This window comes from Gobio gobio (assembly GCF_949357685.1).
Source record: "Gobio gobio genome assembly, chromosome: 6".
In the NCBI taxonomy this organism is placed as follows: domain Eukaryota; kingdom Metazoa; phylum Chordata; class Actinopteri; order Cypriniformes; family Gobionidae; genus Gobio; species Gobio gobio.
This window is the reverse complement of record NC_137102.1, coordinates 42,300,553-42,323,510: the sequence shown is the minus strand read 5'-3', so window position 1 is coordinate 42,323,510 and position 22,958 is coordinate 42,300,553. Positions and strand designations below refer to the sequence as shown.

At 39.5% G+C, this 22,958-nt stretch overlaps 1 protein-coding gene across 2 annotated transcripts; it reads left to right on the top strand.

The window, feature by feature from the left end:
- Positions 1-1,638: 1,638 nt before the first annotated feature.
- Positions 1,639-22,947, top strand: chd8 (chromodomain helicase DNA binding protein 8). Of its 2 annotated transcripts, none has more exons than XM_079818758.1 (39): positions 1,639-1,751; positions 2,407-2,576; positions 3,057-4,093; positions 4,450-4,728; positions 4,817-4,933; positions 5,137-5,615; positions 5,713-5,827; positions 5,970-6,173; positions 6,364-6,432; positions 6,540-6,595; positions 6,677-6,794; positions 6,926-7,009; positions 8,455-8,592; positions 8,734-8,855; positions 9,666-9,909; positions 11,638-11,814; positions 11,942-12,085; positions 12,179-12,277; positions 12,366-12,525; positions 12,707-12,917; positions 13,003-13,198; positions 13,316-13,486; positions 13,670-13,960; positions 14,062-14,282; positions 14,396-14,598; positions 15,222-15,378; positions 15,467-15,556; positions 15,822-15,925; positions 16,193-16,316; positions 16,441-16,516; positions 16,617-16,891; positions 16,973-17,205; positions 18,023-18,673; positions 19,717-20,057; positions 20,146-20,232; positions 20,340-20,441; positions 20,515-20,625; positions 21,008-21,112; positions 21,248-22,947. In XM_079818758.1, exons 3-39 carry the CDS (start codon positions 3,152-3,154, stop codon positions 21,623-21,625), a joined length of 7,674 nt encoding a protein of 2,557 aa, XP_079674884.1. In that variant the 5' UTR covers positions 1,639-1,751; positions 2,407-2,576; positions 3,057-3,151; the 3' UTR covers positions 21,626-22,947. The 2 variants fall into 2 exon arrangements, with proteins under 2 accessions (XP_079674884.1, XP_079674883.1); XM_079818757.1 differs by having other exon boundaries at positions 19,711-20,057.
- The last annotated feature ends 11 nt before the right edge of the window (positions 22,948-22,958 follow it).

The window sequence follows — 22,958 nt, the reverse complement described above, 5'->3', positions numbered from 1 at the left end:
GATAATATGCTCATGTGGTTAAACTGAAAACTGGCATTAGTGGAAAATACAATGGGACTGTCCTAATAATATTTTTGAATATTTTTGACCAAAATTCAATTTCTGAAATCACTTTTAATGAAACGAAAAAATTTAAATATTGCTTATCTTTGTGAGGTTTCTGTTTCTCATGTCTATGTTTGCCTGCTTATGGAGCTGTGTGTGTATATTATAAAGCTTTGAAAGATAAATCTCATTAAATGAAATCCCTTAACTAAAAATCCTCCTTTTTCTGTTTGAAATGACTTGTCCTCAACCCGTGTTCCCTCTCTGAATAAGGTGTTTTACCTGTAACAACAGCTGTTTGTAAATATAGCTCTCAGCACCAGCTGGCATGGTTTGCAGGAATCATCACAGATAGCAGCATAGGCATAATGGATAACGGATACGAACTACGGTGGCGCTGGTCGAGCAAGGCAGATGGAGTTTTTGGCAAGCAGAAGTACGAGTGTACGCTGGACTCCTATGGACTATGCAGGGTGGGCTGTCACAGTCAATATGTTACGCTGCATTGGTTTAAAGACACACTTATTCACACTTACGGAATAAGGAAAGAAAGAGAGCTGACAAGTGATAAGGAGAGGGAGAAAAGAAAATTAAACAAAAGAAAGAACAACTGATGTTAATTCTATAGTAGCTAATTTAGCTATTTTTCTAACCTGTCGTGAGCATTCATTCAGGCCACGTTGAGACAAGAAATTATGAAAAAAATCATGTTAAAAAAATGATGTGGATGTAATTATTTATGATTAATTTGTCCACATGTGTTTTAAAAATGAATTTTAGCTCTAATCACTAGAATCAAACATTTTAAATAGGCTATTGAAAGTATTTTTAACGTCATCCATAAAGCCTAGCTGTTTGTGCTTTAATCATGCTAAATCATTTATGTAGATGTAGCCTACGGTTTTTTTTTTTCATTAATTTGTCCAAACCCGTGTAATTTAGTGCACAATTAGTGTAAGATTAATAAATGCTTATATGTATTGTTTTTATATACATTTTTGATTTAATCAAAATAATGAATAATGCAAATATTATTGAAAGTATTTTCACATCATCCACGGTCATCACATATAAACATATCTTTATTTGCAATGTGTTTTTCATGTTAAAATAGGTATCTCTCTTATAAAACAGATAAATCCATCAACTAAATGTATGAATATTTTTGCATCCATTTAAGATAAATTCATTATACTGTAGCTACTATAAAAGGCGAGTATCAATGTTTCATTCAGCATCACAAGCTTTATTTGGATACATTTGGGGAAACAAATTAAAAAGCTGTGGAAAAAAAGGATTTCTTGACGTAAAATTATACGACATTGTTTTCCCTAAATAATAGGTATTAATAATTAAATCCATTGCCGTTTAAATTCTAACAAGCGAGCGAGCATCTCATACCCGGTGATAACAAGTAGGCCGCATTTAGTGCAGCCTCAACCAAACTACCCGTACGACCGATACCCATTAATGTCTCCCGCCCTGTAATTCCGCACACTGGAATGACAGACAACTTGTTCCACCAATGGAATGTTTATCTTTTGACAGCCCTTCTCAGGATGGGCCAATCAGCGAACAGCAGATGAGATCGGGGGCTGCGCGTTCGACCTAGCTCTGGCAAGAAGTTAGTTCCTGCTCTACGCTGGCCGTTTCCTGTAATCGTACAGTGTTGTGAGACGGAGAAAGCCATGTGTGTCGATGCAAAGGTAAATTTAGCACCCCGAAATTATTGCGGGGAAAGTTGGGGCAGTGGATGGCAGCGTTATTAGGGCATATTTTAGTAGAAAATACGCCCTAGCCAAGTCGAAACAGCTTCGCGGCCTTGTCCATGTCTGTTCGTAGTCGGGCTATGGTTTTTGTAGCACGTTGCCTTTGGTTTGGTCCGGTTTGTTGATGAGAGAGATTGAAAGAGAGTCCGATAGAGAGACTGTGAGATGTATTATGAATGATGGAGTCTGACTGATACAGCTTAAATCGACCGTCAGAGAAAAACAAAATGATCAAGCACATATTTAGCATTTATAGCAATAGGAATCGCCATTGTGAACATTGATGGGGTTTGTCGAGTGTCTGGTTTAGGACTGTTGTTCCACATTGATGTCAAGGCAAGGAAGACAGTATTCATTTCGTTTATCTAAACATCAATTATATGATTTGCGATTGACTTTAAAGACCACGAGACAATACACATTTGCACTCTTTGACTTTTAAAAACAACGTTATGATATCTGTTAAGTGACATCCAGATCAGTCAGACATGGTGCCATGTGAAGTGAGGGCACTGCCATTCAACAAGATGCAGTAACTATTTTGTATACATTTATTTAATTAATGTGTTTTCTTGTCCTGTGTTTTCTCCAGAGCATCAATACACACATTTATTGATGGATCTCTTAGTGTTCACTCCAACCATAGAAGCAAAAAGTAACTTCAGAGAGTAGGAGAGGATAGAGGGGAGGAAGAGAGAGTGAAGGAGGGTAAACCGGTGGACTCTCTTTTCCTGTTCCTCACTCCCTGATCATTAATTTCAGGTAAGTTTACCTGTCATCCAGTGGAATGCAATACATTGGAATTTACATATTGGGTATAATGGATGTTTGCATTACTAATACTAGTGCTAGAAGACAAGCTATAAGTGTTATCTATAAATCTATAAATGTGAACTTGACACTAGTGATCGTGATGTGTGTGTATATATAATGTCTGTCCATAAAGCCTGCTGTTTGTGATTTTAATCATGCTAAATAATGTATGTAAATGTAAGTCATAATCATTAATGTGTCAAAACGAGTAATTAAGTGCACAGTGTACAATTAATAAATGCTTTATATATGCATGCATGTGTATATATGTGTGTGTGTGATAATTAAGGTAAATGATTTCTTTACATCCTTGCTGCATATATTTGATCCATGCAGGCTTATTTTTGTAAATTAATTAAAATATATAAAAAAAAAAACTTGATAAGGGTGCTTACAGTTTATCTCTGTTTCTCTTCCTTTCATTAACAGCATACCTACAGAATCTCTTCGGACTTGTTGGATGTTTTTGTACCGACACTGGATATCACACATTCTTTGCTTTTTTTCTCAAACTCTTTAACAATATGGCAGACCCTATTATGGACCTCTTTGATGACACACCACTGTTCAATTTGGATTCCCTGCCGGAGGATGCATTCTCCCAGGGCTCCTCAGACCCAGTTGAGGAGGCACTGAAGTTGGCACTGGGCCAAGTGGACCCACCTATGGATCCCACACCGGATCCTGGTGTTCCTGTGCTCAGTGATGTTGTCACAGAATCAGCTCTAATCCCAACGCCCGTTGCAACTCCTGTCTCCGTCCCACTGCAGACCCTTCCAACACAGCAGGCTACCCAGATGTCGCATGAAGTCTCTGTTAACCCAGCTCAGATTTCCGTTCAGCCTTCTCTCTCAGTGGCCAGTAACAGCAGTGGGGCGGCAACAGTCCTGCTGAGCTCCCCCCTTGGAGTACCTGTGTCAGGGGCTCAAGTCACCACCCAGCAACTGCAGACTCAGCAAATCACTGCTGTTACGCAACAGGCAGCAGGGACGTCGGGTCCAAAAATTGTAATTCTGAAAGGCCCTCAGGGTCAGACTCAAGTACTGCAGGGTGTCACAGGAGCTACAGGCTCTCCAGGCAAAGTCACCCTCACTAGAGTTCTGACAGGGACCCCTCTTAGGCCAGGGATGGCGGTTGTTTCCGGGGGGACAGTATTAAATGCGACGTCTCCTGGGCAGGGGCAGGTCAAAATGGGCACTGGAGTCCAAAGGCTGGTTCAGACTTCAAATGGCCCAATGAAGCAGGTATTACTGACCTCGATGCCCCAGACCCAATCACAGGTGCAGATGCCTGCACAGACGCAACTGCAGTCACCATCACAGCCAGCACAGGTTCAGGCGCAGGTGCAGCCTCAGACGCAGATGGCATTACAAACACAGGCCCAAGCATCGACTGTTACGTCCTCTGGAACGACAGCAACGGCTGTCCGACCTCAAGGTGTCACCCTTTCAGCAGTCCCACAGCAGGTCAGTCTCCGCCAGGGTTATTCTCATTGAACTAACACTAAAACCAGAAAAATAACACTTTGGTTACTTGAAATAAAATGACCGCTTAACTTAAAATATTTTTATTGAATTATTTTAATTTCTATTTAACATTTCAAATTTTTGTTTAATTTGAAGAACTAAAATAACTAAACCTGCAATAAAACTTAATAAAAAGCATGTAGATATAAAACACTAAACTAAAAATAAAATGATTCAAAATATTAATCAATGAATATTATAATATGGATACTATAATAACACTGGTCTCTGCACTCTTTGTAGTTTGTATTTTACTTTGCTTTCAGAATCCTAATTGCCCCTCTTTCTCTATTTAGGGCGAAGCAAAGAGGATCACTCTGGTGCTACAGCAGCCCTCGCATGGTGGAGGTGGCCAGGCTGGGACGTTGACATTAGGGGGAACCTCAGCTGCAGGGTTGGGTCAGCAGGGCCAGCAGCACAGGCTGGTGTTGGGGTCTCTGCCAGGGAAGTTGGTCCTGCAGGGAGGCCAGCTGGCAGCTCTCGCCCAAGCTAAGGCGGGTCAAACGGGTGCACAGCCGAAAGTGCTCACAATTCAGCTGCAAGTTCAACAGCAGCCCAACCAACAGGGAGCCAAGGTGAGTGGAAGGACAAGTCGTGTGTGTTGGAAGATGTGCTTTTCCTTCTAACTTGGTGGTGACGAGAATTTTTTTGTGTTTGCAACAGTTTCAATTGGTTTCTGGGGCAGCTAATGTTGGTGGCAGCCCTCAGGTGGTGCAGATTTCTCAAGGCCAAGGAGGACAAAGACTAGCAGTGCCTCTTAAACTACTGCTGCAGCCACAGGTAGGACATTTTCTCACGTCTGTTTTATGGCTGTTTTGTTCATTTCCTCATAATGATTCTGATTTAGTTTTTTTTATACAACATTTCAATTTTTTTTTAAATAGAACCGGTTCTGAATAAGAACGGATTCTCTTGTTTCCGACCATTTTGTTGAGATGCTGACAAAATACAGTGCTTGAAGTAAAATCCCTTTTTCCCTGCAGTCAAACACTGTTTCCAGTGCTGGTGGAGCTGTTTCTGTGGTTAAAGTGATCAGTACCTCGGCTGCCGGCTCTGCGTCCGTCACCACCACTACAGCTGCGTCTTCCGGTGTACGTTTGGCAAAGGCCCAGGAGCCTGTGCGGAGAGTAGAAACCCTGTGCAAGCAGGAGAAAGCAAATCGCATAGTTGCTGAGGCCATCGCACGGGCCAAAGCCAGGGGCGAAAGGAACATCCCCCGTGTGCTCAACCAGGACGAACTGCCTGCCGGACAGACCTCAGCAGACCTAGAGGGCGTTGCAGGTGCTGCTGGAGCAAAAAAGAAAGGAGGTGGTGGTGGTGGTAGTGGAGGGAGCAAGAAGAAAAGCCCAAGTGTGGGAGGAGGGAGAGTGGTGGTGGGAGGAGACAAGAAATCCAAGGCGAAGACTCCAGGAGTGATTGCTGGAGGTGGAGGCAGTAAAAGTAAATCCAAAACTAAGCTCAAGTAAGTTATGATTTCTTATCCTCCCTAGAAGAGCTTGACTCATTGATGTATTTGCCTCTGCCTGTTTTTGTTCTTACACTTTATTCCCTCTCCATAGCACCATCACTCTAGTGGGTGGTAAGAAAAGGAAAAGAAATCCATCCTCTGACCACTCAGATGTAGATCTAAGCCCTCCTGTTTCGCCCCGCACACTGGAGGAAGAAATGTCACAGGTATGACTTGCACATTTACTCATTACTGTCTCATAGGAGCCATATTAAGGCACTGAAGTGTTGTACATGTGACATGAATTTTGAATATGGCGCATTAGAACAATGCCATAAACCAGATTCGTTGTGATTGTTCTCCCAACAGAAGCGACGTTCTAACCGCCAGGTGAAGCGGAAGAAGTACACAGAGGATTTGGACATTAAAATAACGGATGATGAAGATGAAATGGATGCAGACGTTGATGTGACCACAACTCCTGTGTCCGCTGCAGGGCATGTCCAGTCCATGGGAGCGGAACTCCAGCAGGAGCTGGATGGGGATGGTCTTCCAAGCATGCAGTTTTTTGTGGTGCGTCAACACACTAGTCATAGCGGGTTGAGCGTTTGTGGTTATTGCCATTTGTTTCCTTTTCATAACTGGTTTTGTCAGAATTTTTCGGCTGTTTACAGTTTGGCACAATGCCAAAAATAATGCTTATGTGTATGTAACCTTGGTAGGATTATCCTCTTTATCTTCATGCTTCTGATTTTTGTTTCAGGAGAACCCAAGTGAGGAGGATGCTGCTATTGTGGATAAGATATTGTCCATGCGGGTGACCAAAAAGGAGGCAAGTATCTGTTCATGCCACTCGCTGTCATTCACAAAATTGTTCTGAAATCTTGTACTAGTCTATTCTGACTGAACCTTCATGGTATTTCTTTTGTCCTTATGCAGGTGTCTCCAGGACAGTATACTAATGTGGAGGAATTTTTTGTCAAATATAAAAACTAGTAAGTCGTCATTTGTTTTCTCAACCCTTATTTGTGGAAATGTAATGTTTATCCCTTGAAAATATTGTAATGTTTTTCAAGCTCGTACATGCACTGTGAATGGGCCAGTCTTGAGCAGCTGGAGAGAGACAAAAGAATCCATCAGAAGATGAAAAGATTCAAGACAAAACAGGCACAAATGAGGAACCTATTCCAAGAGGTGAGGCCCTATAAAGTTGAAATTGGGCAATTTCTTTTGTTGTTGTTGCTGTACAAGTCATATGGCTTTAGAAAATCTCACAAATTTTGAGTATATTTTATAAGTATATCTGCAACTTTCCTGTGTTTTAGGATGAGGAATCTTTCAATCCAGACTATGTGGAGGTTGATCGTATTTTGGATGAATCACATAGTGTTGATAAAGACAATGGGGAGGTAAGGATTTATCGACCACAGACCCAATTTTCAAATGTCAAGTGAGAAGCTTGCTTCAAACCGATAATGCATGTGTGTGTGAGTCTGTGTTTGACTCATTCATTAGTCATTTGATCTTGAATCAGACTACACTGGTTTACTGTGCACAGCCAGAAAGGATTGCAGTTCAGTGTAATTTAAAAATATATTTTGTTTGTTTACGGCAGTGACTTAAAAAATGGGTCGCCAGGATGATTTAAGGAAACTGGTTACATTTTAAAAATAAAAAACAACTTTTGTTTTCAGAAAATCATAGTCTATAGGCCTAAATAAAAGGAATAAATACGTGAAATATATTTGAATTAAATAATTAACAGATTAACAAAAAGAAAGAAAATACTGTGACCGTGTGCTGCTGAGTTTGATTCATTTTTGTGAGGCGCCGTGCTCACGGAAAGGAAACCAGATGACAAAGCACATCTTGTTTTCTTTATTTTACAATAGCACAATGTAAGTAAACACTTTGCAATTTTCAACGATTTCTTACTCTTATTATCTGTATGACCAAAACGACAGAATACACATGTGACAAGGATTATTTTTTTTCCATCAATATTGGGACGCAAGTGAAGTACAAAGCCTATAATAAATAATGATTTAGCATCCAAATACATTGCGAATATGGAAACATTTGGATTTGAATGAGAGGGTTAGTTAGGCTACGTGAGCTCGCTGGTTACTTTCAGTTTTTCATTAAAGGATTTCGTTTTGGCTTTATAGTTATAGCCTACTTATATTTTTTAATTCTTGATCTGTTCTGAATACTGTTAAATTTAAAGGATTTTTTGTGGAGTTAGGGGAACAAAAGTAGCCTATAGCTGTGTTAGTGTTTATAATTGTTTGTAGTAGGCTACATTATAACATTTCGCTTTATTTACCGGTATTATTTCTGTATGCAATCAAATACGACCATTATTTATATGTGACTTACCTGTTTTTTTTCTCTCTCAAAACCATAAATAAATAAATATTTGTAGTGTATTTAAGCATGCAGCAAACGATTAATTGGTAAAAAATTATTGTCGGTTAACCAGTTAATTAGCATCCCATATATAGCTAGATCAAATTAGTGTAGAATCAACTTTGCGTTGCGAATGCTTTAAGGATCAAAAGCGGTTGTGTGGAAAAGTGCTGAGCTGAATTTTTGCGCTATCTAGCGGTTTAATGGAGAATACAGTCAAATTGATTGTAAACAAGTATTCTTATGCTTGACATGACTTGTTTGAATGGTTGTAGGCCTAATATATGGCTCGCGATAAAAATTTTTAAAAAGAGGGTCGCTCTTAAAAAAAAGTTGAAAAAACACTGGTTTACGGCATTGTTTCTTGGTTCCACCTCTTATCTAATCACATTTAATTAAAACTGTACATATTCAACTGTCAAAAACACTGTTTTCCCTCTCCCAGCCGGTTGTGTACTACCTGGTGAAGTGGTGCTCTCTGCCCTATGAAGATGCTACTTGGGAGCTGAAGGAGGATGTAGATGAAGGCAAAGTGGAAGAATTCAGGAAGATTGAAAGTCGCCTGCCCAGACTCAAGAGAACTGTGAGATACTGTCTTGCTTTTATCTCTCTCCTCTCAGTGCCTGGTCACCAGAGCATTTTCACGCTGTCTGTATTCTTTAGTTTTCATTAAGAAACAGACACGACAGTGGTGAATTATTAACAAGACTTCCTCTTCCATCAGCCTCGACCTGCTGCAAGTGCCTGGAAGAAGCTCGATGAGTCCAGAGAGTATAAGAATGGAAACCAGCTCAGAGAGTACCAGCTGGAGGGAGTTAACTGGCTGCTCTTTAACTGGTACAACAGGTAAATACCCTGCTGATACACTAAGAAGTAATGACCACACATTTTAAAGAGCCTTCCGCACTGGTGAATGTTTAAAGATCCCTTCAATTTTTTTATTTTGTCCCTTTTTAGCCCATGTCTTTTAGCTCTGATTAACCTTTAGGCTTATGTAATCCTAGTTGACAAAAATACACATATATGGCTTTTTAAATTTGCAAGCTTCCAGGAAATTAAGCTATTTCAAACCAAAAATATTGATGATTCATTCAGGGGTGCATAAAAATGCTTTCTAGAATTAGATTTTTCCCTCCCCCTCAATTATAAATACCACCTGTTACTGATCAAACGCTACAGCAGTGAGCAGACAGTGGCTCGGAGATACAAAACCATAAGTAAATAATTTTACCGCATACTATTTGGACACATCAACAGCCTCCTGATAATGGTTGTGGGCGTCCTTATCAGAATGGTCACCCTGGGGTCCTTGTTTGAATAATGGCCTTACTCGAATGATAATTGCAGGCTCATTTCTTCTTCATTACCATCTGATTCTGGCAGGACAACAGGCGTAGGTGAAGATAGTGCTGAGAAATGCACCACAAATGATTATAAAGTCTCTTAATTGATTTTGTCCATGGTACAATCTATTGTTGTCAACAAAATTGTATTCATCAAACAATATTTTAGTGCTGAGATTGAATGGATTGGCAAAACGGTTGGCTGGATGTTTTTATAATTTTTTTTATTTTGGGGGGTTTTTCTGGAGAAAATGTTGTTCCTGTTTCTTCAATTTTAACACCCTCTATTCTGTATTCATCACTTTCCACACAGGCAGAACTGCATCCTGGCAGATGAGATGGGTCTGGGGAAGACTATCCAGTCCATAGCCCTGCTGTCAGAGGAGTTTGCTACAGGGGTCCAGGGGCCGTTCCTCATCATTGCCCCTCTGTCCACTATCACAAACTGGGAAAGAGAGTTTACCAATTGGACTGATATGAATGCTATAGTTTACCACGGCAGTCTGGCCAGTAGACAGATGATCCAGCAGTATGAAATGTACAGCAAAGATGACAAGGTTGGTATAGATGCATTCTGTGTTTTTTTTTGTGAACATTTTACTGATCATTACTGAGCAGGTTTGGTCTTAATTTGAACCAAAACTAGTTTAAGTAATAAAATAGCTAAAACTGAAATAAAATAAATGAAAACAAAATAGAAATGTTAACTAAAACAATCAGAAGAACGGCAAGTAGTTTTACGGGGCCAAGCCCCAGAAGGGCTGTAGCGCAATGCAGAGCCAGAAGAGCAAAAACAGCAGAAATTGACAACATTACACACAATTTTATAAAGTAGTTCCACATTGGACTTGAACCCACAATCTCTGGGTCTGGTGTCTGCAGTTTATCTCGTTGCGTCACTGGGCAGACAGAGATGCTAACTAGCATAAAGACACATACACAGGCAGGGTCAACTTTGAAAACATTTTTCTCAAGAATGGAAGTGAATATCAAAAATCTGTTCAGTCATTTCTGTGCGGCTCAGTCCAAAGATCATCTGAGCCAATTTTGGACAAAGGAGTAGCGAAAAAACGTTTCTTTCTTTTTTTTCATTTGCTTCAATATGACGGACAGTCACATGTTTGGAAATGAGACCTCATCGGAATCGGCATAAACCAAGGAACATAATGACATCATTAAATTCAATTGTGAACTTTGTTTTCAAAAGTTAAGCGTTTTTCCGAGAAAAACAAAACATATCTCTGGAACACTAGGTGGCGCTGTGTTCAAACTTCTCAGGTACCTTCATCCCCATTTAATTTTGTGAAGATATGTCAAATATTTTAAAAGATATTGCAATCAATGTATGACAATTCAAAATGTGTCCGATCCTGGCAAAACCGGTATTCGGCATGACATGAGGAATCCATTGACACCAATATTTTCTGACAAACTGTTCAAAAGCTATTAGCAGAAATAGCCATTTTTTAGATCTCATGACCTGTAAGTGGCACTGTTCCCAAATTTGGCATAGACCCTTAGATCACGGTTCCAATGAAGCGTACCAATTTTCGTTTCAATTGATCAAAGTTTGGCCGAGATACAGCCTTTTGAACCAATTTTCGGTCGACCTTGTTAAGTTTGTGACATAATAACTTTTTTTTTTTACCAGTAGGTCAAAAAATTCTGTTCAGTCATTTCTGTGCGGCTCAGTCCAAATATCTTCTCTGTCAAGTTTCGTAAGAATTGGACAAATTTCGAAGTAGGAGTAGCGACAAAACTGTATACTGTACTTTTCAAAATGGCTGCTACTAGAATGCCAGTCTTAATGTAATGTGTTTAATGTGATCAGCATTTTATTTTTCGAGATCAAATGGTTCAAAAGTTATAACTATTTCAATATAGAGTTTGTCCTGGACATACCAAATTTGGTCTAATAATTTTTCTTTACCATCACATAAGTGAGCCAAATATCATAATTCTTTTGGTTCATATGGCTGCCATTAACTCGCATTCGGGAAGAATAATAATAAGAAAACTAGCAGATCCAATAGGGGCTACAGCCCTTAAAATTATAAGCACAATATAGTATAAAACTAACAAAAAATCCAAAAATTATGAAAGATAATTCAAAACATTAATAAATAAATACTATAGTACTATATAAATTATACTAAAATAAAACTGCTGGACAGAAAGATTTGTTGGATGTTGAAAGCTAGGTTGTTTATACTTGTAGGGCGTTTTGATCTCCCCATCCGCTCTTTCATGCTCTTTTTTTTTATTTTATTTTACGTCTTCTCTAGGGACACTTCATACCAGGGGCCTATAAGTTTGACGCTCTGATCACAACCTTTGAGATGATTTTATCAGACTGCCCAGAGCTGAGGGAGATTTCCTGGCGCTGCGTTGTTATTGATGAAGCTCATCGTTTGAAGAACAGAAACTGCAAACTCCTTGACAGCCTCAAGATGCTTGACCTTGTAAGAGTTTAACAACTTTTATTTTTTTGCTTTCTCTAGAAACTGAATATATTCATGTGTTCGTTACAAAAAAAAGAGATTAGTCGTGGTTAATTCATTGACAGCTCTCTCTTCTTTCCCTTTTCAGGAGCACAAAGTGTTGTTGACAGGTACTCCACTTCAAAACACAGTAGAGGAGCTTTTCAGTCTGCTGCACTTTCTGGAACCAGCCCAGTTCCCCTCTGAGATAGAGTTTTTGCGCGAGTTTGGAGATCTTAAAACGGAGGAGCAGGTAGAGAAACTTTTTTTGTTGTTGCAGAAAACATTTCCTCTTTTAAGAGCATCATGCATTTCTCAACATTCTATCACTGTCTGTGTTTATCAGGTCCAGAAACTGCAGTCAATTCTGAAGCCCATGATGCTGCGTAGACTGAAGGAAGATGTAGAAAAGAACCTCGCCCCAAAACAGGAAACCATTATTGAGGTATGATTGAGCAACAAGACTGTTGCAAGATGATTCATTCTCTCTGCTTTTTGTAAGCTCTGAATGCATCCATTTTTGTGGTACCTAGGTGGAGTTGACTGATGTACAGAAGAAGTATTACCGTGCTATTTTAGAGCGTAACTTCAGCTTCCTTAGCATGGGAGCCACACATAACAGCAATGTACCCAATCTCCTCAATACGATGATGGAACTTCGAAAGTGCTGCAACCACCCTTACCTCATTACAGGTACAGAATTTATTGCTTGTTCCTGTTTATGTAATCTTAGCCTTACTGTCTTTGTTTACATGTTACAGGTTTTACTTTGGTCTTGTAGCACGTTAAAAAAAACTCCTGCTTATTGGTTTACCATACATTTATTATTCTCATTATCTTTTTGTTGTCCACATTTTGTCTCCCCTCTGTGCAGGTGCTGAGGAGAAGATAGTGGCTGAGCTGAGGGAGGTATATGATCCTATGGCTTCAGACTTTCATCTCCAGGCTCTGGTGCGCTCTGCAGGGAAACTGGTCTTGCTGGATAAGCTGCTTCCTCGACTCAAGGCTGGCGGGCACAAAGTACTCATCTTCTCCCAGATGGTGCGGTGCCTCGACATCCTTGAGGACTACCTCATACACAAGAGGTACTGCTTTAGAAATGTAAAATGTTATTTGAGAAGCTACTGTAGCCAGTTTTCACTCTACCATCATGTTTTTCTATCTGATCAGATACCTGTATGAGCGCATTGACGGACGGGTAAGAGGAAACCTGCGACAGGCAGCCATCGATCGGTTCAGTAAACCTGATTCAGACCGATTTGTCTTCCTGCTTTGTACCCGGGCTGGAGGTTTGGGCATTAATTTGACTGCTGCTGACACCTGTGTCATTTTCGACTCTGACTGGAACCCACAGAATGATCTTCAAGTGAGGATCGCATACCATCTTTTTCTTCATAGTGATTTAAATGCATTAAAGAAGACTTCTGTTCTTGTTTTCTGTCCCAGGTCTTCGATTTCATAATTGTTTGTCTTTTCGATACAGGCTCAGGCACGTTGTCACCGCATTGGTCAGTCTAAAGCGGTAAAAGTGTATCGTCTCATTACCAGAAACTCCTATGAGAGGGAGATGTTGGACAAAGCAAGTCTTAAACTGGGGCTTGATCGAGCCGTTCTGCAAAGCATGAGTGGAAACAAGGACAACAGTGTTAACGGGGTAAGACTACAAGAAATCAGTGTTTTATATTGCTGTATTAGAGGATAGTTTGCCCAATGATCGAAATCGTTGTTCAAAACTTGAGTTATTACTTTAAATTGTTGACCAAAACATGCAAGTTCGAGGCAGAAAAAGTTAATTTGTGGTGGATTATTACTCAATGGTGCTGTAAACTTTCCTCAGATCCAGCAGTTCTCTAAAAAGGAGATAGAGGATTTGCTTCGTAAAGGTGCTTATGCAGCCATAATGGATGAGAATGATGAGGGCAGTCGTTTCTGTGAGGAGGACATTGATCAGATACTTCAGAGACGAGCAACTACCATCACTATAGAGAGTGAAGGCAAAGGATCCACCTTCTCCAAGGCCAGCTTCGTGGCATCTGAGAACCGCACAGATATTGCTTTGGATGATCCCGAGTTCTGGCAGAAGTGGGCCAAGAAAGCCGACATAGACATGGACACTCTCAACAGGAAGGTACAGTGTAGTGCTTTTAAAATGTGTTTAATGTATCCTTTATTCTCAGCCAGGTTTCCCTTTCATAATTTCTCGATTTGTTTTTTGTAAACTCTGTGCAGAACACTCTCGTGATTGACACACCAAGAGTAAGAAAGCAAACGCGTCAATATTCCACCCTGCGTGGAGAGGGTGGGGATCTGTCTGACATGGACAGCGATGACGACTACCCACCCCATAATTCCCGTCAATCTCGGGCCTCTCGACGCTCAGACCGGCATTCTAGTGGAGGTTACGGGCGTACAGATTGCTTCCGAGTGGAGAAACACCTACTTGTTTATGGGTTTGTGAACTTGTTCTTCATTATCAAACGTAGTTGTTGTTAAGAAATTGTTCATGTTTGAAACTTCATGGAATTTTTATTTCATACATTTTAACATGTATTTCTCTTTACAGATGGGGCCGCTGGCGGGATATCCTGTCTCATGCTCGCTGTAAACGGCGTCTCAGTGAACGCGATGTGGAAACCATTTGCCGCGTCATCCTGGTTTTCTGTCTGATACATTACCGTGGAGATGAGAACATCAAGAGCTTCATCTGGGAGCTAATTACCCCTCCAGAGAATGGACGAGAACCACAGGCTCTGCTTAATCACTCTGGTGTGACTTCTCTCATTATAATCTTTAATGAACATTTTTTGATACTACCAGCAAAGACCCTCAGGTAGCAGTAGCGGTCTTCCGATTTTCCTGAGTCAACATTTTCCCTTAAGCTGCCTTTCCACTATCACCGACATTTGCCTTTTGTTGCATTTCTCACTTTCAAATTGGTGGTGAAGCAGCTATTACCCTCCATTAATTTACCATGGTAAAATGAATAAACAATGAATTTGTGAAAATATCCAAAATTATCAGATTATTCCTAACCGCTCATTTTACAGAAATTGTTGTGATTTAAAAATTGTCTTGGTGCAAAAATATATATTTTTTCTCCTCACACTCAGTTTTGAATAACATGCATCACGTCCAGTCAGTCAGGCATAATCTAGCTGCAAAAGTTAAAATATTTCAAAGCATCCAAAGCTCAAATTGACTATTCTACCGTACTATTCTCTATTGAAAATAAAGGATCGCTCAGATAATGAAAAGGAACTTTAGAATGCAACAGCTTATGCAGGTTTTGAAACACAGATAATAGTTTTCTTTTATTATTAGATAATAGTTTCATGCTAAGCAGGCTATACACTTTTATAGAGGTGCATAATGACTTTTCTTTCCTTCAGGTCTGTCCATCCCTGTCCCTCGTGGCAGGAAGGGAAAAAGGGTAAAGGCTCAGAGCTCTTTTGATGTGCAGAAAGTTGAGTGGATCCGCAAGTACAATCCTGACAGTCTCCTGCTTGATGACAGTTACAGAAAACACCTCAAACACCAGTGCAACAAGTATGTTAGACCTATCAGGGACACTGTTTGATTATGCTGAACTAATTATTACCTTAAGTGTCTTAATTTCACTCTCCTTCTTTTTCAGAGTGTTGCTGAGAGTACGTATGCTGTATTACCTGAAGCAGGAGGTCATTGGAGAGCATGCTGATTCTGTATTAAGAGGAGCTGATGCAAGGTATAGTCATCATCTGACTTCATTGCTTTGATAAAAACTGTCACTTTGTTTAAAAGTCTCTGCTAAATGCATTAATGTTCATCTGAATGCAAAAATGATCATTGCTTTGGATAGAAGTAAATTTCATGAACTGGTCTTGTCACCAAACTCTAAATCATTCATTCTTAGATGTTTTTGAATGCCTATCCAGCTTAAATGTTAGGTTTTCTTTGATGCATTGATCATAGTTTTTCAACTTTAAATTAGAAAGTGTGTTTCCTTGCAGGGATATTGATATCTGGTTGCCTGAAATGGAGCAGCAAGATGTTCCGTCTGGCTGGTGGGATGCAGAAGCTGACCGTTGTTTGCTTATTGGAGTCTATAAGCATGGTATGTGTAGGCTTTATTAACCTTGTGCTCTTCAAGGGTGTCTAGTTATATAAGAACTTCTTAATAGTTTTGCTCCCATGTTGCTATTTTAAAACTGATGTTTTTAGTCATCTAACAGCTAACAAATCGTTTTGTCTTAGTGAGGTATATTGGATATTTTATTTAGATTTAAGGCAGACAAGTCATTCTGATACCCACCAAAGACAAATTTTCTTTAGTTTTTGCAGATCCCTGATGTGTTTTTCTCACTGTATATTGCCATTTCAGGATATGAAATGTACACCACCATGCGTGCTGACCCCTGCCTGTGTTTTGTTGAGCGATGTGGCCGTCCAAATGAGCAGGACATTAATGCGGAGCAGCAAGCAGCAGACCCAGAGCTTGGGGAGGGGTCAGTTTCAAATAGAGCTGATTTCTACACGTGCATTATATTACAGCTTGTATGTTTGACTGGTATATTTAAGCTTCTAGATGAGGATTGTTTATTTTCTTGCCATTTTGTGTTTGTGTCTTAGAGGAGACTATGACAAGTACTCTGAAGATCCAGAATTTAAACCTGCAACAAGACATGCTAAGGAGGTTTATGAGGAGGTATGCATTTTGAATCACTTAATTTTTTTTGTGTCATTCTGGCACATTTATCTTGTGGTGTTATTATTAGGATTTTAAATGTGGATACTGTGCTCCACAGGCTGATTCGGTGAATGCAGATGGTGAGATTTGTGTGGAGGATCGCTCTGCTCCTATGCAGGTCGAGGGGCCATCTTCAGGATCATCAGATTTGTGTTATTGGCCGACTAGCTCATCGCTTACAGCCAGACTACGGCGTCTTATCACAGCCTACCAACGCAGCTATAGGCGAGAACAGCTGAAGATGGAGGCAGCAGAGAAGGGCGATCGTAGACGTAGGCGGTGTGAACAAGCTACTAAACTCAAAGAGATAGCCCGACAAGAACGACAACAAAGGTATGTTCCTCAAGAAACCCGTTACTGAAGCTTCCTCTTCACTCTTGCTATCCAGCATTCTCATAAGCTTCTCTGTTTCAGGTGGACTCGTAGGGAGGAGTGTGATTTTTACAGGGTGGTATCGACCTTTGGCGTCGAAAGGATAAAGAAAGAAGTTGAGGCTCTAGAAGGGGATGAGCATTATATGGACTGGAATCGTTTTCGTTCATTTGCTCGGCTTGATAAAAAAACAGATGAAAGCTTGACACGTTACTTCAAGTGCTTCATGTCCATGTGTCGGAAAGTGTGTCACCTTCGGCCTGCACGTGGAGAAGGTATTGAATGAGAACCTGTTTGGCTTTAAGTTGATTTAATTCAATGGGGAATTTGTTTGGATTAGGGCTGCAGAATATATTTGTACCATATCAGCCAATATTATGCATATTTTAATCTTAACAATATTTATTTGTTGTAAATTTAATTGTGAATACTAATTTCTCCTATTTTAACATTTAAATATTTTTTTCCATCATCTAACAATCACTTAAAGTTAATCTTTAAAAACACTTAACACCACCACCACCATACATCTTTAGCAAGTCCTATTTTTAATACTATACATTAGTGTTGTTATTGTAAACTAAAACTTTTAAAAATCATTTTTGGTAGCTGAATCAAAGCTAAAAAGAAATGTAAATATCAGATGAAAAACTTAGATTAAATTTAGGAATGTTGCCTTGGCAATTGGCTGAAAGAAGTTTAAGTACAAAAAAATACTAAAACTGAAATAAAAAATAAGGCTCATAAGTTCTAAAACTTAAAATTGAAATGAAATGAAAATATAAAAGCTATTAAATTATTGATGATAAATAATAAAATAATATACAAATAATACTAAAATAACATTAAATACATTATGATGCTTAAATTCTCTTGTATAATTTAAGATGATTTTGAAAATGATTAAAATGATCGTTTACATTTATTTAGACAAAATAGTATAGCATTTTAATTTTGGCTATTGATTGTGTATCGACCATAACATTAATATAATTGTGAGGCTCCCAAAACAATTTTTTTTGTGTGTGGTTTACAACAAGTTTTTTTTTATTTAAATAACACATTTTCTACTGCAATCTCTTCCTCTATAAGAATCTCAAGATCTTTCCCAATCCCTGGCCCCCATCACAGAAGAACGAGCCTCGCGCACACTCTACAGGGTCAGCTTGCTGTGTCGGCTACGTGAACGTGTTCTTCCCCACCCCTCGTTAGAGGAACGTCTCAGTCTGGCACCCCCTAGCTCTGACCTGCCCAACTGGTGGAACATCCCTCAGCACGACCATGAGCTGCTCTTAGCTGCCGCTAGACATGGCGTCAGCCGCACTGAACTCTCGATCTTCTCTGACCCACAGTACTCATTCAGTCAGGCCCGTCTCGACTACCTCCAGAACCAGCAAGCCCAAGCAGCTTCACAGATTCACGTGTTAAGTCAGTCACAGGATTCGACCAGTATCAAAGAGGAAAGCCTAGATGATGATTCTCGGCTGCTAGGGGTGGAGACCCTCTGTCCGTCAGACTCCCCAGCCATGCTGCTCTCCCATCCTGAGGGGAAAGTTGGAGTTCAGGCTGGATGGGGCTGGAAGAAGAGCAAAAACAATGGGCCGGGTGAGAGAAAAGGTGGAGGAGAGAGAGGTGAAGGGCCTTCAGACTCTGATTCCGATTCAGACTCGGGCTCGTCTTCCTCCTCCCGTCATTCGGGCAGCTCGGATGATAGCGGAGAAAGTGATGCAGAGAGAGAACAAGGTGAGGGGACACTACTGCATTTAAATCAGGTTTGTGGTAACCTGCAGCAGTATAGCTTAAAATATTATTTCTTAGTGTTTTAGCCTTTTGACAATGTTCATTATGCATCTCGAAATTCACTATTTGTTCTGAAGTGCCCTTTTCTGTAATCCAGCGGAATCATTATCAATTAAAAAATTGTAGGCAAAATTAGTCAAAATGTTCTATACAAGAAGTAAAAATACAGTCAAATCAGTTCAGTCAAGGTGATTTTTCCACTTTTTTCATTGTATGAATACCAGAAAGAATTATGATTTTTGTTTATTGGTACTAAAATTACAATACATAGTATTGTTATTCTGAAATAAATTAATACTTTTATTAAGCAAGGATGCATTAAGTTGATCAAAAGTGACACATATTGTTAGAAAAGATTTTTATTTAAAATAATGTTCGTTGGATCTCTTTATTCCTCAAATAACCCTGAAAAAAAAGCACAATTTCCACAAAAATATTTAGCATTCAGATTTGCCAACACAAGAAATATTAAAATAGATACCTGTTATTTACATTGTAACAATATTTCACAATATTACTGTTTTTACTGTATTTGATCAAATTAATGCAGCCTTTGTGAGTACAAGTGATTTCTTTCAACATATCTAAAAAATCTTAAGGAAATCTTACTGATTCATGAAAAAAGCCATTTTGTGGGCTTTCTGATTGACTCAAATTGATTAATAATTTTTTAATCCATTCCATTACAGGATTCCTTGACTTTTAACCGATTCATTGAAATGAATCAAACTTGACAGAGCCTCACACATTGTTTGTTATTTAAGCTTAAAGGAATAGTTCACCAAAATCTGCATTTTCAAAAATAAATCCCTCAAATTTACTTTTTGTCTTCAATGGAACATAAAAAAGAGACTATTTGAAATTTAGAAAAAATGTATATGTTTGCTAAATGTTAGATTTACTTTTCTTCTTTGCCCAGTTGTAATGGTTAATGAGTTAATTTTGTATGAGATTTGTAACTATAATGACTGATCTCTCAGCAACAGCTCTTAAGATGTGTGATGGTGATGAAGAAAACAGCCTCCTCTCACTCACACCATCTCAAGAAGGCACCGCACCCGAGTCCCTCACTGACCCTCTAAGAGTTGATTGGCCCAAAGACCGTGTGTTGATAAACCGAATAGACAACCTCTGTTCGCTGGTTGTAATGGGGCACTGGCCGTCAGGTCGCCGCTACGTCTCTGACATTCAGCTCAGCGCTGCATCTGAGGAGCGTGACCTCAACGATGAACTGGGTTACCCTCGGATGCCACGCAAAAGCAACAGTGGCCTTTCTGCAGAAGTTCTTGAAGGCCAAGAATCAGAGTTCACAGTAAAACTCCTGAAGGTGAGGTTGTGTTCAGACATTTAGGAAGCGTTATGAACCTCAGTGGTGTCTTTTTCTTCTGCTTTAACGGTTGTTTTATTTTCTTCAGGAGGAGGGGCTGAAGCTGACATTCTCTAAGCAGGCTCTGATGCCAAACGGTGAAGGAAGTGCACGCAAAAAGCGAAAGGACCACGAGGTATGGAAATGCAGCCTCATTAAACTTACCTAAGTTTGGGGAATAAGTAACATTTAAATTTGCATGAAATGCATTATGTATAATGTGCTTTTTTTTTTGGCCTTTAGCTGGTAGATTCCGAAGGGGTTCTCCATGCTCCCCGCAGGAGGGACCTTCCCAACTGGCTCAAAGAAAACCCAGATTATGAAGTGGAGGGAGATATGCTAGAGGTAAGTGCAAAACTCAGGTTGAGCTCTTCTTTTTTGACTGACACACCTGATAATTTTCCTCTCGTTGGTGCAGTTACTGGTGAACCGGACCAAAAGAAAGAGGAGGAGGAAGAGGGTAGAGAAAGGAGCAGCACTTACTGGCAGTGAGAGAGTTAAGGTCATAGACATAAGGACGGGCAAGAAGGTAAGGAAAGACATTTGGCGGTTCTGCCCTAGTTGACAAATAACACAATTGGATTTCTTGGGTTTTATCAGAAAAGCAGAAAATAGAAATACTAAAATAGAAAACGGTTATTTTGATTTGTAATATTTCACAATATTCATGTTCTTACTGTATTTTTTAACAAATAAATGCACCCTTGGTGAGCATAAGACTCTTCTTTCAAAAACATTTAAAAATCGAATCCATCCCAAACTTTAGAGCTGTAGTGTACATAGTTTATGTATTCATTTAAAATCTACAAATACACCAATCCACAGTGTGGTTTCTCTGGGACAGTTATTGTTTTTGATGTATTTGGTGCAGTTCAGTTGGTCTTAATGATTTATTCTCCCCTGCTTTTCAGTTTGGTGGAATATATGGGCCTGCACTACAGGACCTGAGAGAGCACCTGGAGGAGAATCCTGACCACGCTGTAGCATCGGAATGGTCTGAGACTGTTCGCAATTCGGTTGGTGTCTCCTATATTAGCTCAGTGTGTCTGGTTAACATCCTCATCTACCCTGGTTGTATCGTGTATTTTAGGCCAATCATAGTCAGTGGTCAATTTTATGGAAACTAATATGATCCTTCTATTCAATCTCAGGGCTTCTTGCCTGAGAGTTTATTCCACAGACTGTTGAGTCCCCACGCTTCAATCCCCAAAAAGAATCGTCATTACCTCTCCACCCCTTCGATCCAGACTGATGACCCTCTCCTCGGAGGCGGCGAAGGCGAGACGTTAGTTTCCGATGGTGCATACATGATGGACGATGAGGACCTGGACGACGGTGGTCACCTCACTTCATCTCACCACTTCCTTACTCCAGCCTACGATGTGAAGATGGAGCCAAGCGCTCTTGATATGGACGGAGGTGACAGTTTGTCACAAGGTGGATATGATAGTTCAGACAGAGAGGCCATTTTGGATGATGTCATCATGGCGCCGAAAAATTCAGACTCTTCCTCAAGCTCAGAGGATTGACCAAATCTCATGTTAGATGTAGTAGACCGAGATCATGACAGTCTTTTATTTTATTATATTCTGCCTTCATTATTTTTATAATTATTGTTGATGTTATTGCTTAAAATATGGAGTAACAGATTTTTTTCTTGGGTTGGATTTGTACTTGACTGTTTTGCGTAGATTGAGGAATGATACAGGTGCCGTTTTTTTGTTCAGTTTTTTTTTCTTTACACCTCATCAGCACGTTGTGCTTAATTCCAGATGAAATATGAATTTGTCTCACATACCCACAGTAAGCCCCTTTCATCCTTTATTGGCTGGGAAAGGAGCTGTTTGTCTCTCACCCTCAGGCTGAACTGTTAAACAGTGTGCTGGAGGATCCGTAGTCGTGCACTGAGCTGAGCCATCGTGGCGCCTCGGTCTGGTGAAGAACATGGAGTTTTTGTTGGATGTATATCATTTTTTTTGTGCGTGTTGGGGGGTGGGGTAGGATTTGGGGTTTAGGGTTAGTTACTGAAACTATGTTAGACAGATGATGGCTGTATTGTACAAAGTAGAGTTGGTCCTATGCCTGCAATGATGCAAAAATTATGCGTTTATTCCCGTTTCAATAACTGACTCCAACTGTCTCTGTGATATAAATATGAATAGCAGTCTACAGTGGAAACTGATGTCTGTCGAATTCATTTCATCAAGTGTTGGTATTTATTTGAATAATGACCACTCAAGGCTCTTTTTATTGACTGGCTGAAATACATGCTGAGTAGAAAAGCAAGTTCTCTCTCTCATACTTCATACTTTGATGTGGAAAAATATCAGTCATTAACTCTTGTGTTTGAATGAATAAGTAGTTAAAATTTTTATGTAGCTTTAATTGACATCAGTATCATTTAAATAACAAATTTAGACACATTTAGTTTGAACGATTCAACTAAGATTGAAACCAAACGAACACATTAAAAAATAATAAAAATCACAGAAATTGAGAATACGGCAGAGTTAACATTTTTGACACCTGCTGGAGGTAAGTCATGTTTTATAAAGGTTCAACACATTTAATGTTTTTCTTGGTACAGCTCACAGACATCTTCCTAAAAACTGCATATGTAATGTAGCTTTTTACAATTTAGAACCACTGAACTTGTGCAAACTGCCTTCTCTGTCTAGCATGTGGTTTAACCATTGGGTGATCAGTATTACTGTAGTATGAGACAAATAGATTGCTGTTATGTGGTGCCTTTTGAGCTCTGTAACTTAAAAAGTAAATATGCCTGTTGATATTTTAGGAAATATCTATTAAAGAGATGAGGAGGAGGATTAAATAAATCAAATCCATTGCTAATATTTGGTT